This window comes from Actinia tenebrosa, unplaced genomic scaffold, assembly GCF_029948245.1.
Source record: "Actinia tenebrosa isolate PJP-AT-01 unplaced genomic scaffold, QUT_ActTen_1.0 PGA_scaffold3__52_contigs__length_22856419, whole genome shotgun sequence".
NCBI classification, from domain to species: Eukaryota; Metazoa; Cnidaria; class Anthozoa; order Actiniaria; family Actiniidae; genus Actinia; species Actinia tenebrosa.
In genome coordinates this window covers 13,242,293-13,257,923 of record NW_028292580.1, presented here as the reverse complement: position 1 = coordinate 13,257,923, position 15,631 = coordinate 13,242,293, and the positions used below count along the sequence as shown (strand labels likewise).

At 36.5% G+C, this 15,631-nt stretch overlaps 1 protein-coding gene across 3 annotated transcripts in view; it reads right to left on the bottom strand.

Annotated features, from left to right (window-relative positions):
- LOC148908692 (uncharacterized) overlaps window positions 1-14,734 on the bottom strand; it is a 40,979-nt gene extending 26,245 nt beyond the window's left edge. For all 3 annotated transcript variants that reach the window (XM_089034834.1, XM_089034836.1, XM_089034837.1), the window contains exons 1-8: window positions 14,526-14,734; window positions 10,739-11,008; window positions 10,228-10,428; window positions 9,695-9,892; window positions 8,971-9,234; window positions 8,568-8,762; window positions 8,012-8,203; window positions 2,954-3,148 (exon numbers count right to left, since the gene is read on the bottom strand). In XM_089034834.1, the coding sequence (XP_088890960.1) occupies window positions 2,954-3,148; window positions 8,012-8,203; window positions 8,568-8,762; window positions 8,971-9,234; window positions 9,695-9,892; window positions 10,228-10,428; window positions 10,739-11,008; window positions 14,526-14,670 (1,660 nt within the window). In that variant the 5' untranslated portion in view covers window positions 14,671-14,734. The remainder of the gene's footprint in view (window positions 1-2,953; window positions 3,149-8,011; window positions 8,204-8,567; window positions 8,763-8,970; window positions 9,235-9,694; window positions 9,893-10,227; window positions 10,429-10,738; window positions 11,009-14,525) is intronic.
- Between the last annotated feature and the right edge of the window lie 897 nt (window positions 14,735-15,631).

The following is a 15,631-nucleotide window of genomic DNA, read 5'->3' as shown; positions in this document are numbered from 1 at the left end:
AAGAGTTAATTACCGAGAACGGAGCCAATAAGCCATACCATGTATAGGCCGACGTTATTGCCGACGTTCGAGGTTATTAAGTATTTTATTTGTCAATTGAGAAGGTTTTCTTTCAACTGTTTACATATTTGACTTAAAAATGACAAAAATATATAAATATATATGAACCTGCATGAGCAGGGCTGATGAATTGAACTGAATTTCTCGTTATAAATGCAATATCAATATATAGTTATTAACCGGGTTAATAACTAACTATATATTGACCTTGCATTTATATTGAAGGTTATAACAAAAATAAAGCTTTGTGAATAACATAGAAAACCGTGTCAAATTGATAAATAACTTCTCTTTCGAACCCAGTTTTTCCTGTTTGTTATTGTTTTGTTTGCATTTACATTCGGAATCGTTATACTCTGTATAACAAATAGTGCTCAAATGCCATTAGTTTAGTAAGTTTAGCACTTACCACCTACATCTGGTGGCCCGCATCTCCTGGCCCCACACGCATCTCCTGGCCCCTTGACCATAACTCGGGAACAATTAAAGCATGCTATGGTAACGAAACTTGGTAGCATTGGTGAGACTTGTGTTGTCAATCATCAAACCACGTGACATGGCCTGACGTCACATATCACTTGACTTACGAACAAAACATTTTCGCCGATTTTTGCGAACACTCATTACAATGAATGCTATGGTAACTAAACTTGGTACGATGGGTGAGTCTTGTGTTGTCAGTCATCTGACCACGTGACATGACTTGACGTCACATTCTACGTGACTTACAAACAAAACATTGCCGATTTTTGCCAATAGCAGAAGTTTATGCCAATAGTCATTACAATAAATGCTATGGTAACGAAACTTGTTATATTGGCTAGCCTTGTCATGTGTTATCTGACCACCTGATATAATGTGACGTCACATATCACGTGGGTTAACAACCAAACATTATAGTCAATTTTTGTTGTAGTTGTTTTTACTGAAGAACAATTGCATGTTATCATTTCATCAAATGAAATCATCAGAAAAATTAAATTTTAACATTTGGTCAGCTAGGATTTCAAGCTCAAGCCCCTCATGTGAGCCCATACAAATTATGTTCGTCAAAAACACGGTTTTTCCCCGGATCTTTTCTTAAAATAATGACTATCTAGGTAAAAGCATGCAGAAGTGGTTTTAGTTAATTCAACCACGAACTGTATTATATGGTTTAGATTGAATGCTATTAAAAAAAACCACCGTACATTTTGAGTTGAATTTTACAAGAGAAAATGTGTGACATAATCGGGGTCATGCTAGAACATCGTCTCTCCTTGAAATAAAACGGAACCTGTCAAAAAAACAAAAGTGGATTTGTAAGCCCCGCACCAAAGTGAAGCTAGCGTCGGATTGGCAGCGTCGGATTGATATTCATTGAGATGCAGAATCATTTCCGGGGGAGGTCAAACAGGTAATTCTACTAAATTCCTCTTTTCCCCCTAATGGTGGCAAAATCACAAACGAATTCCGATTAAACTTTCTTCTATGATTTCTATTTATGATATTCTATCGAACTGGTATTACAAATCACGTTCAAAACATCCAACAACAGACTAAAGATTTAATTTTTCGCAGTGTCTAAATGCCCGGCAGCCGGTCGCGGTCTAAAATTGACTAAATGCACGGCAGTCCAAACTTTCACACAAAAAAGCAAACCAGAACTGGCTGCAGCTAATGGAATCAAACTAGTCTAACTTTATTATGGTATATTAAGCGCTTCATGTAGTCTGGACTGATTCGAAAAAAGATTGTCTGTATGCGCTCGGCATAGAATACGGAGCACTTGGTTCATGTCACTTTTGCGAAAATTGCGACCGGCAGTGTTGGCGAAAATATTATAAGTGATATGAACCAAGTGCTCCGTATTCTATGCCGTATTCTGCGTTTTTTAAAATCAAACATTCAATTCACTCCCTTCCAACCTTCATAGTGAACTGGATTTTACTTCTAACCTTCGTATCAGGATCTATTTATACTGGTTTTGCTCTCAGCCTCGGATTGGTTGATAAAAGTAACAAAATGTATTTAAATAGCAGTTGTAAACATTCCTTTAAATCGAAGTTCATGTAAACTCAAAAATCGGCAATGCTTCATTCGTATGTCACGTGGTATGTGACGTCACGCCATGTCACGTGATCAAATGACTGACAACACAAGCCTCTCCCATCGTACCAAGTTTCGTTACCATAGCATTTATTGTAATGATTATTGGCGAAAATCGGCGATGTTTTGTTCGCAAGTCACGTGGTATGTGACGTCACGCCATGTCATGTGATTAATTGACTGCCGACACAAGTCTCACCAATGATACCAAGTTTTGTTACCATAGCATGCATCGTTCCGAGTTATGGCCAAGGGGCCAGGAGATGCGTGTGGGGCCACCAATGCTACCAAGTTTCGTTACCATAGCATTCATTAAAATGAGTGTTCGCAAAAATCGGCGATGTTTTGTTCGCAAGTCACGTGGTATGTGACGTCAAGCCATGTCAAGTGATCAAATGACTGACAACACAAGCCTCACCCATCGTACCAAGTTTCGTTACCATAGCATTTATTGTTATGACTATTGGCGAAAATCGGCGAAAATGTTTAGTTCGTAAGTCACGTGGTATGTGACGTCACGTCATGTCACATGGTTAGATAACTGACAACACAAGTCTCACCAATGATACCAAGTTTTGTTACCATAGCATGCATCGTTCCGAGTTATGGCCAAGGGGCCAGGAGATGCGTGTGGGGCCAGGAGATGCGGGCCACCAGATGTAGGGGCACGTGCTAACCCCTCCTCAATAGTTTCGCACGCTCCTTCTCAACAATGACCGTTTAATCCAAACAAACGGATTGAAAAGACACAAGGCTGAAATTCAAAATGTCAAACAAAACTCTGAGAGAAAACTTGAATAGAAACCTCTACAGTAGGGATTTCCAGGAGGTGACCATTGTCCAGTGCTGGAACACGTCTTGCTGGTTGTCCCCAAGAGTATGTAACCCTTACGACAGGTATACCGGCACTCATCTTGGTATGAAGATGTTTGAGATATACAGCTTTGGTTTGAAACATTTAAACCTTCTCCCAATGAAGCCAAGGCAGGGCACGTCATCGCTGTAAGAAAACAAACAGAAATGAATTTCAGGTGGAGTTCAGAAATGAAATATGAAATAATCTAATGCAACATATTATAATTATTAAAGAAATATAAAATAGTTTTCCGTGTTCGATTGAAACACGCGGATTACTGAGAAAACACGAGATAGGCGTAGGAAACATGACGCTAAAATTTTTTTCTCGTGAACGCCAAATTCAGAGCGCGCGCGCGAAAAAAAAAGACTTAAGCCTGTGTATATATCATACTGTTATAGAACATGTTTTTTGATTGATCAGAATGCGCGTTATATGTAAATAATTCATAAATTATAGTAAGAGTAGAAATTATAATAATGGGCTATTTGCATAAGCTCCCACAAATCGTCGAAAAACATTCAATCAAAGTATGTGTTTAAACTTGGTGATGCTCATTTAATTTCTGACCCTCGCTTTGACACAACTGCTCAAAGCACTGACCGTTTTAAGAATAGTTTTTCTAACAGATTAATTTATACTACTTGCAAGAAGGTTGTCATACAAGAATAGAACATCCGTAATTTATTGAGAAAGGAATACATTAAAAGACAAGAGAAAAAGTTCAGCTCCAGTGATCATCTTTTGTTTTTTAATATAATTCCTATCCCACTAAATCACTAATGTTCTATTTTCGTATGACAACGTTCTTGCAAGTAGGTGTATATATATTGGTATTTTTAGTCCTTTTTGTTTTAGCTTCTTAGCGCACCCACTTGATTGTATTTTATCAATGTGAATAAAGATCTATTATTATTATTATTATTATTATTATTAATATTATTATCATTATTGACAATAATAATTAACTAATAATTCACTATAATATGAGACGTGATAAAAATATTGCTATAATTATAAAACAATAAAAAAGAGAGATTATGAATATAACGAATAACAAATATATCTTATAATTACTCATTTATCTATGAAAACATATTTGTAAAATGAATTAATAGCTAAAAATCCGAGTCCAGCTCTTCACTCTGATATAATACTATATTAAAACTATACATAAATTATTAAAATCTAAATATTTCTAAATTTCCGCTACATTGGCGTTTATTATTATTATTATTTTAAAAGAAAAAAAAAATCATTATTATTATTATTATTATTATTATTATTATTATTATTATTATATGTATATTTCAACTTCAGACATTTTTGCTACATGAATACAGAATATTGCGGGCATGAATAGTCTAAGCAAATATCTGCATGACTGATTTTACAAAGATGTATACAAATTTAACAATTGTAAAGACGTTTCACAATCTCACAGATCTGTGAAATAACCCATTTCTGACATTTTCTTACAATTTTTAGACCTTCAGTGAGGCCTACATCAGCCAGTTTACTAATCAAACCCGTGTGGTACCCAGACAGAAAATCAAATACTATGTAGATGATGGCTAGTGAACACTAGCGTGGACTGCGTCGGTGTTTCTAATGAAACAGTTATCGTAGATTGATTAGTTTTACACCGTAGTGAAAATAGAAACTGACGTTTCGGACGTTAGTCCTTCGTCGGAGTCAATAGAAAGTAAGAGTGAGAGAGATGTTTATATAGTAGAGGATAGAGAAAACAAACCAATAAGAAGAAAATAAGCCATAAAACAAAAAGAAAACAAAAGGATAGAAAGCAACAATAGGTGAGAAAAAAAGGAAAAAAAAAAAAAAAAAAAAAAAAAAAAAAAAAAAAAAAAAAAAAAAAAAAAAAAAAAAAAACTTAAATGTAGGCGAAGCGTTCGTTCATCCCGTGGGGATTAACGGTGCCAAGTGAATGAATAACACGCATTTCTTTTGTTTTGCGATGATGGTTGCTGCCGTGGGTTAAACAAAGACCAAAAACAATAGCATTAAGCTCAGAGTGATTAGCAGAATTGAAGTGCTGAGCAACTGGTTTATTTAAATCTTTCTTTCGAATGTCGTAAAGGTGGTCTCTAAAACGATCACCTAATCGGCGGCCAGTTTCTCCAACATAGAGCATGTTGCAGCTTGAACATTGAATACAGTAGATGACGTTAGAAGAAGTACAATCAAAATGATCAGTAATATTAAAGGTGGATTTGGGACCTTTAATAGAAGTTAGTGAAGCAACAAAAGGGCAAGTGTAGCAACGTTTGCGAGAGCAGCGAAAAGTACCGGGTTCTTTATTAGAAGGAAGTACACCTTTAACTAAGAAAGAACGTAAATTGCGATCCCTTTTGAACGAAAAAAGAGGGCGTTCTTTGAAAATGTTAGACGTGGTTGGATCAGAATTGAGTAAATTGAAGTTACGATTAATAACAGGTTTGATAGAGTTGTTAATAGGATGGTAAGCGATGGTGAATGGAATGCGGTTAAGGTTAGAATTGCGTGATTTAGGGGTGAGAGCAGTGTTACGATCTATGGAAGAGGCTTTAAGCATAGCACGCTATGTTGACTTGTGTTACTTTATATCCAGGGTACATTCTTTTAAGACAGTATATTTAACAGTTTTTTTTTTAATCCCTATCAAGTATCTCTCCTACATTACAGACTGTTCCTTCAAATATAATCCATTGTTTGTCTTTCTTACTGGTTTATTTGCACCTCTTTTGGAGGGCTGTCTTGGTAGATAGGGATATTCCACAGTTCTTTTGCTTCATCATTTTCAACAGAGCTCTTTGGGGATAGTTCTTTGTGCCAAGGTGGTACGTTGTTTTTCTCATCAGAAAGTTTAAACTTTTTAAGTATCGCGTGATACACAGGTCTAAGCATGTGATCATGTCTTGATGTGTAGAGTGATTGGGCTATGGCCGAGCATTTGCACATGATGCGTGCAATACTCTCATTGGCAAAGCCGACATTTCAGATCTTCTTCTTCACCTTTCAGTTTCTTTACGTTATAGACTTTAGTTGGCAATAGTTGTTGAATAATACTTGTATGAATAATGTAAACAACAGTTGTAATGTTTTTCCAGATTTTTGAGATGTCACGCCATGCTTTGTGCAGTTCTTTGTTTTTCCACTGTTTAGCCATGAATTGTCCAACCCAGGGTTGCTGTTCAACTTCGAATTCGTACTTTCTCACTAATTCGTTCTTTAAGATGGATTTGATACTTTTAGGTTGACAATTGTTCACTTCTATAACTGTGTCGTTGGATGTTAATATAGATTTCTTGCTTTCGGCATCATACTTTATGTCGCTGCTTTTAGATGATTTCAAGGCTTTTCTCGTAACAGTTTGGTATTGAATGAATTTGACTGAAGGTGGGATAAAATTTATTTCTTGGTAGATAAGTGTTACTTAGGGTTCAGATATGGGGATTTCTAGACATCTGCGAAGATATTGATTTACTAAGGGGTCAAGATTTTCAGTTACCCATGTTTTTCCGAGGTCAGCAACAGTTAAATGCCAGGATATTTTAGATAAAACATAACGACATAAAGCAGGAGTTTATTTTTAGGATGAAGTGGTTTCATATCAATGTCAGATATCATGGAGCGTACAGTGGAGGTCACTTCAGATCGATGTTGGTCATAAGACATGTCAAAATCGAACGGAATCTTCCTAATATCGAAATGATTCTCCAGCATTGATACAAGGAACGAGAACGCCATTTGTGAGAAGTTTAGGAAAGTACTGGATTGACTTAGTGTAGCTTTTCCTGATACCAAACGTACAACACTAAACAACTCGTAATATCAAGCTTCCCCATTGACACCATATCACAAATCGGTTAACAAAGAAGATGCTGATTTTCCGACTCTTGAAAACTGATAACAGCAGCATCGTCTGCGAACTGTGAACCAGTGGAGTGGATTTAGTAACTTGTAAGAAAAACCGAATTGACGGTACTTTTCTGATTTTTGATAAGAAGTGGTTTCTTGCAACATTTTAAGATAAAATGAAATTCAAGAATAAAACTTTACTTCTCAATCCTTGGAGGCATATTGGTCTTTATCTTGTTGAATAGTGGTAATAGTGCTTTATGTGCCGTGATGATTGTGAACCTTGGCGTTCCCAGTAAGTACACTCTTAGTCGATCTTTGGCCCACTTGATGGCGAGTGCGTCTTTCTCTGCCTGGCTGTATTTTCTTTCAGCATCTGTCATTGTGCGGCTTATGAAGTGTACCGGTTCCATACCTCTTTCTATCTTCTGAAGTAGAGCTGCAGATAAGCCCTCGTTGAAGCTTGCCTCTGTTCTCAGGATAATTTGTCTGTCTGGGTCGAAGTACGCCATTGACTTTTTGTCGGATAGGCTGTTTTGTATTGTCTGGAATGCCTTCTGTTCTTTCTTTCCCCACTGGAACTTGACTTCTCTTCTCGTCAGTCGGTGGAGTGGTGATGCGTTGCTTGCGTAGTCTTCAATAAAGTTGTCTAAGTACCCGGCCATCCCGAGGAAACTTCTTACTTCTTCTTTGCTCTTGAGTGCTCCGCACTCTTTGATCACTCTGACTTTGTCAGGGGATAGTCTCAGTCCGTCCTTGGTAAATTTATAGTTTTATATAGTATTATATCAGTGTGAAGAGCTGGACTCGTGTTTTGAGCTATTAATTTATTTTACAATATGTATTCATAGATAAGTAAGTAATTATAAGATATATTTGTTATTTGTTATATTCATAATCTCTTTTTTTTTATTGTTTTATAATTATAGCAATATTCCTATCACGTCTCATATTATAGTGAATTATTAGTTAATTATTATTGTCAATAAAGTTTAATTAATTTATTATTATTGTTGTTATTATTATTATTATTATTATTGTCATCATCATCATCATTATTATTATTATTGATTGATTGAAAGGGTTAGTGTAACGTGAAAATACGACCTTGGCATGCTGTATTGGATTGATACTTCATTTCTTACTTACTTTGACAAACCAGTTCATCCCCACTCCACAAGCCGTCAGACTTGCAGGTTCTTATTTTGGAACCAGATTTGGCTTGATAACCAGTTTTACAGCTGAACGTACAGTAGGTTTTGTATGAAGGGTTGGATGATATACATCCAACACCAGCCATCGTTGTGTGTTTGGGCTCAATTAGCTTAGGGCATGTGATCTCTTGATATAATAATAATAACATATTCATTAAATTAATTAAATCATTGCATTGGCAAGTAAACTAGATCAGAACATCTCTTGATATGAAAATAATAACATACTAAATTATGAAATAATAAAAAAATTCATTTACAAGTGGACTATAATGCTAAGTTACAAGAGTAACCAAACAATCCAAAGAGACAGACAGACAGAGAATTTAAGGAAGCAAGCAAAGAAACAAACAAACAATCAAGCAAAGAAACATACTCGAAAATACAGCAGCAAAAGTAAACGAAAAACCATAAAGGGACAACACTAACAACAGATGAAACTAGATAAAAGCATAAAGAACTGTACTGTACATAATTCGAAGTAAACCTACTCTGGCATGTTACGTCTGCCCCAGTCCATTTTACCGCATTTGAACCACTTTCTCTGTCACATTCTCTTCTTGCACTACCAGCCAGATTATATCCCTCGTTGCACTCCATACTGCACTTTGAGCCATAGAGATTGGAGCATATAGGTGGTATGGTTCTACCATTCGTAGGAGGAGAGACTGCAGGGCAGCGCCGAACTAAATTAGAAAGAAAAAATATCATTTAAGAACAATAACGTAATTGAGCTATATAAAAGAGCTATAAAGACCACCCCATGCCCAGAATTGAGCATGACTTCAGCTCGGATTTCCAACTCTTAGTATAGAATAGGTTGCACTTAACAAACCTTCCCAGAGATAAATTCCATCACTGCAAGGATATTACACGTGTGTATGTGTAAAATACCTTGGACTGTTATCCTAAAGCTGCAAGTTGCTGTGTTTCCACTAGAGTCTCTGGCCGTATAGGTCATGTAAAAACTTCCTTCTGGGAATTCATAAGAGGTAACGCTGGGTGGAACGTAACTTGGATACACTGTCATTTGAGGTACATGGCCGTCGTTATCTTTGGCGTTAACTGGTTCCCAACTAACGGTTGCTTTGGTTTGCATTTTGTCAGCATAGACTTGAATGTCTTCAGGACATGCTGAAAAAACTGGTTTCATGAGGTCTGTAAATTAAGAAGAACTAGAGTAAGCTATAACTTTCGTTCATTCCTTCCTTCCATCGTTCCTTCGTCCTATTGTACCATTCCTTCCATAGTTCATCCCTTCCATCGTTCCTTCCTTCCTTCATCCCTTCCTTCCTTCCTTCCTTCCTTCATCCCTTCCTTCCTTCCTTCATCCCTTCCTTCCTTCATCCCTTCCTTCCTTCATCCCTTCCTTCCTTCCTTCCTTGATCCTTTCCTTCCTTCCTTCCTTCCTTCCGTCGTTCCTTTCTTCCTTCATCCTTTCCTTCCTTCCTTCCTTTCTTCTCTCTTCATTTCTTTTCGTCAATTTTTTTCTGTTATTATTATTATTTTTTTTGTTGAGTCCTAAAATCAACCCAAAAAAGAGCAAGTTGTGATTGAGCAACAACTGCAACTTATGTTTTCAGAACGAAACTCCTGTTTGGATATCATAGTTTTATACCTCTACAGTAGAAGTTAGTTGGGTTCGTCCATCTTCCAGCCGAGCAGCGTGTTTGGTATTCAGATCCTGAGTATTGTACCAAAGAGTAGCCATTTTTGCATGCCAAAGTACATACTGTGCCTTCTCTTGGTTTGGCTGTACATTTTGCTGGCGTAACCGACCCGTGGACTGGTACGGATATGCTACTGCATGTTATAACTGTTTCAATGTACCAAACATTGGTAAGCTTTTCTTTCTTTTTCTTATATATATCATCAAATATTCCACTAGTTAGTAATTGCTTTCAACCTTAGTAATATACATGTAAATCTATAAAAAAAGTTTTTGAATCTTATTATCTGCCCCAAATGGTGGTCAAACACTGACCACCATGTTCTGTCACCAGAAATAATTATAATGAACACTTGCTATTCAACTGATGAACATTTGCACACTAAACAGAAAATGACGTCGAGTGAAATCGAGCAATATTTAACCTCATTACTTAAGCAATATGACAAGAATGGAGTACAATAAATAAGTTGCAAACAAACCTCTGCATATTGGTGGATTACTTGGTATCCAGTTCCCATCAGATCTACATGTTGCTCTACTTGAGCCTTCCAAAGTGTAACCTGGTTTGCAATTTGACTGGCAAGTCGTCCCAACAGATACTACATTGCCATTATTACACGATGAGTCTGTTTTGGCGCCATTTTCTGGGGCCGGCCAGTCACTGGTCCTGCAAGTTATCGCTACGAAACGAAATGCAATAGAAGTAGTCCAAGACTTTTCCGTTAAATTTCTGGGGTAACTCATAAATATTTCTTGTTCTTAGTAAGATGCCTTGACAAATTTTCCTTGACATAAAAACCACGTGCAGAAAGAAAAAGCTGCCACTTTTTATCATCTACTCGAGCAAATAAAAACAATTCAATACAATTCCACCTGAAAAGACGTCGAAGGGACGTCCGTCTTTTTACTGCAACTTTATAAGGTACTTGGTTGCGCTTGGCTCAAGGTTTTTACCGCAATGCATATATTTAGTTTATTTTATTTACCCACCTACACAGTTGTGTCCATCTTTTCTATATCCATGATTACAAGAGCATTCATAGCTGCCATAAATATTTCTGCATTGATGTTGACAACCCCCATTATTGCAGCTGCATTCATTGCAGTCGTGGTCTCGGTAGTTATCCCCATTACATGCCCTACCACCATGAGCAGGTGACGGGTCGTCACAATTTCTGTGTTGCGTGACTATTCCATGGCAATTGCAGCCATTAAAGTCGACTTGCGGATACCATGCACCCCAGCTTCCATGTATAGGAGCTATAATATCAACGATGAATAATATAGGTATGAAAATATGACATACGAACAAAAATAAAAGTAAGACAGATAAAAATGGCTGGTATGAGTATGATATTGGTGGTGAGCGACGTTTGAAATCATTATTATGACATGGATAATAATATCACATTTTGTTTGTATCAGTATTGGGGAACTTGATATTTTGTCTTTAGTTTCGACCTAGTAGCATAAATGATTTTTTTTGTTTTGTTCTGAGCTAGGGTAGATCACGAGTTGCAGGGGAAATTCTCTTGGAAATTTCCCGGTCCGGTGATCTGGCGATTTAAATTTTGATGCCTACAGTGATCTTGAAATTTATTATTTGAGTACGATGTCCAGATTCCATTATTGACGCAAACAAGAACCAATTTTTTTTCAAAAGAGAAGGAACTTAAATAAGAAATACAACGGATAAATAAATAAAAAGAAGCCACAAAAATCACAAAGAAAAAGCAAGGCTAAAGCTAAAGCTAAAGATAATGTGAAAGTGAAAATAAAAGTGAAAGTGAAAGTGAAAACGAAAACGAAGCCAAAAGAATTCCGCCGAAGGCAAACCAGTGTTATTAACTCATATCGATGTACTTAATTATAGTACTTTATTATTAACACAATTGAAAGTCTAGGAAAGGGTTTCTTTTTAAGTATTAACAAAAAGAATTTCAGACAAAAGTTATTTGCAGCTCGAGGGTCTACATTTCACCACTCATAAATTCCCGAGCGTCATATTACTTACAAAACGAAGCAAAAATATATATTAGATATTATTACCTCACTAGTTGCAGGGCAAAATAATAGTGAATCTACAATACATTTGACAACGATGTATTTGTAATTACAGTGGAACCCCGCTCTAAGGACACCCGCTTAATAAGGACACCTCGCTATTAAGGACAGGTCTCAAAGTCCCAACGAAAGCTCCATACATTTTCTGTTAAATTAACCCGCTTTATAAGGACACCCGTTAATAAGTACAAAGGACACATTTCTAGGACCTGACTGACAGTTTCCATACAAAATCAACCCCACATTAAGGACACTTGAAATTTGAAGACGTCTTTACTGTATTTGTTTATTGATATAATGAGCTTAATAAGGATTATATTGTCAGTTTTTGCATATCAATGGACCACACACTGATCATTGCAGTAGAGTTTCCTATTACAGCATAAAGAAATAGACAAAGCTCGCAATACCATTGCACTGTTATTTTCCAGAACACGACTCAAAATGAAATTGTACAACAATATAGTGCAGTAAATGCGAATGTAGTTCTTGTACGGTATTTCACTTTTTGTTCCAGTTTAGGCTGTTATATCGACCATTGTAGTTCAAGGTTAACAGTACAGTAAAAGTGAATGGTTAGAAATGTGTTTTCAGCTGTTTTCCCGACACCTCGGTTAATAGGAACACCCACAGGTAGCCCAGGCTTAGTTTCTGTGGTGTCCTGTCCGTAAGGAAATGTATGGAGATTCATCAAAAATTTCAATAAAATCATTGAAACGTGAAATAAAGCCTCGAAATTTTACCCGATCATTGAGAAATAGCACTTCTTTCGCTCTGCGTGGTTATTTTTTAAATTTAGCCCGTTTTAAGACTTTTTCCCCCACCAGTAAGAAATAAGAGAAGGTTGGAAACTCGAGTCCCAAAAGCGAACCATCACGGGTCTTTGAAACCTCGTACGTCTTCGAATTTTCTTTCCAGCGCCAAATTTTAGTCATGACCCTTCTCTCACATCCCTATAGAACCGAGAAAGTCGTATTAGAGATTAGTCTTTGCGTCTTTAAGTCATGAAATTTGCCTGTATTCACATACTACCTCGCTTGTTCTGACCCGTACTTGGAGCTCACTGTACACCAGTTCAACGGATTTCTTTCGGCAATCGACCCGAGGTCACGCCGGAAGTCTTCGTATCGTAAATGCGGGTTAGGATTTGGATATAGTCTTTCTTCGAAATTATGGTGACTGTATTTTTTAACGGCCTAAGATACAAAAGTATTTAACTTATAATTTATAACTTTATAATCTTTCTTCGAAATTATGGTGAGTGTATTTTTTAACGGCCTAAGATACAAAAGTATTTCTTCCGGCGTGACCTCGGGTCGGTTGCTTTCGTTGGGACTTTGAAACCTGTCCTTAATAAGCCTTTTCATAGTTTAAGAATCGACTCCACTGCGCATGCGATTCTATCCCGAATTTCTCACCTTCTTTTGTCTAAACCTTCTTTTGTTCTTAATTAAACAAAAGAAGGTGAGAAATTCGGGATAAAATCGCATGCGCAGTGGAATCGATTCTTAAACTATGAAAAGGCTTATAGCGGGGTGTCCTTATTAAGCGGGTGTCCTTAGAGCGGGGTTCTACTGTAGTTTTTTTCCGAACACGTAACTTACACTATATTTATAAAATACCGATAAAAGTTGTTTTAATAAACTATTGTAGGCAATGGAAAAACTTTTTTTGTTCAGGTTCTACGGTGTGCAAGTTATCGTAAAAATTGAGCACAAAACAAACAGAACGATTTTTTACATTGGTCTGATAATCAGAATTGTCTTAAACTTTGAAAAATAATGGGATATTGCCTGTTATCCTGGAAAATATAGATAAATAAAAGAAATATAGAGTCCCGTCCAAAATTTGAGGGTTTTGCCCTCTTGAAGTTCAATGTTTATGGTTCTTTAATAAAATCGCGAAGATTATTTAGCGGTTTTTGAGCGCGCGACATCGTCGCCTCAAATCGAGTGTTAAAAAGTAGTCAGCCACCTTAAAGCACTTGAGAACGGCAGAGCATTGAGCATAGCATTTTTATAGATGCTTCAAAGTGAATGCTTTTCAAAAAAAAAAAATGTGTACATGTTTGAAAAATTCAGGATCTTAGTTTACATATCTTTGTATATATTTGAAAAATTCAGAATCATACAAAAAGTATAGCATTTACATAAAAACGTCAGTATTACAAGCTGAAATTTTATACTAGCTAAAAACTAGTGTGAGCTGCATCGGTGTTTCTAATGAAACAGTAATGATATAAAGGTAAATTATACACCTTGAAAAGATGAAAAAACTTACTGACGTTTCGGACGCTAGTCCTTCGTCAGAGTAAAAGAGAAAGAGATGGTAGAAAGAGGTGGTAGAAAGGAGTGCTTATATGATAGAATAAGACAATATTACAAGCTGCTAACTCGACAAGACGCTGACCAGAAAGCGATGCTCATCGAATAGTGTCGCCGAGAAACTTTCATCACAAGAGTGAGGCGACAATGCAGTTATTAGTTCTTTGTGCTGTGAGCTGCAGACGCAAACCTCTTACTGACAATATGATAAAAAAATTTTGTCTCGCTAAAATATATCGCGAAGTGGTGCAGAACGCCGATGAAACAGCATCCAGAGCTAGCCACTTCGTGGTTTGTAAATTTATTATGATATTTGACGACAGTTTCGTAGTTTGCGAGCAGAAGGATTTTGTTTTTGTTTTTCCGATAGAACACGTTTTAAAACCTACCTGGAGCCCTTCGACGTCGTCGTCTGCAGCAAGCATTACAGGATATAACGAGAAGAAAAACGACAACTATAAAAAGAAGACTTTTTCTCATGATTGGATTATAAATGGATATGATTTCCAAACCAGTCAACCACTTTATGCTCATAAAACTAAGAGCAAAACGAAAGTATTTTGCTTTTTGTTTTCACGCGAAAATAGATTATTGGCTTTCCAGGAAATTCTAAGCCTTGACCTTTCAACCTCGTTTCAGTTCAGTTACTTACATGTTAACCAACTTCCTGTTGACTGTTGCTTCTTACACAAATATGGCTTCCTTGTCACGCGAGTGAAAACGCTTTTATGTTTTGTTTTAAACTCAACAATGATTTGGCAATTGAGAGCATGAATAAACAATGAAAAGAAAGAACTCTAGAAGTGACTATTCAATAGGACATCAATATTTGCATGCTTGTCTCTGATTTTGATTAACGATAACTAGATCTAGACGTAATAATAAGACATGTCTGGGCATATTTGTTTCAATACATTTGGTACAAGGTATATAGGTGTGCATCGTCGATTCACTTTGATCTCAAGATGTATTTTTTTAATTAAACTTAGGCATCTGAAAAAAGACTAAAATTGTACCTAGCTAAACCTTTTTCTATTTTCTATAACTGAATCTAAGCCTTCCAGTACCACCATTTACTGCTTACAAATTCCTGTGAATAATAGCAGATTCTTAGTAATGGAATGCGTCTGGGCATATCTTTTCAATAAATTTCATACTATGGCAACGCATGTTATATACCTGTATGTATACTACTAAAATTCTACCTAGCTATGGCCCGAGTCGCACTTGAACCTAATTTTCGGAAAGTCCTGGCATTTGTAAAACGATTTGTTACAACAACAATCCCCAGCAATCGAATACAAATTTATTGAGGTCGTAGGGGTCGAAATTCTGGGAATCGATCTCTATTTTTATACAAAAACCATGCAGAAAGTTGCTTCTTACACAAATATGGCTTCCTTGTCACGCGAGTGAAAACGCTTTTATGTTTTGTTTTAAACCCAACAATGATTTGGCAATCGAGAGCATGAATAAACAATGAAAAGAAAGAACT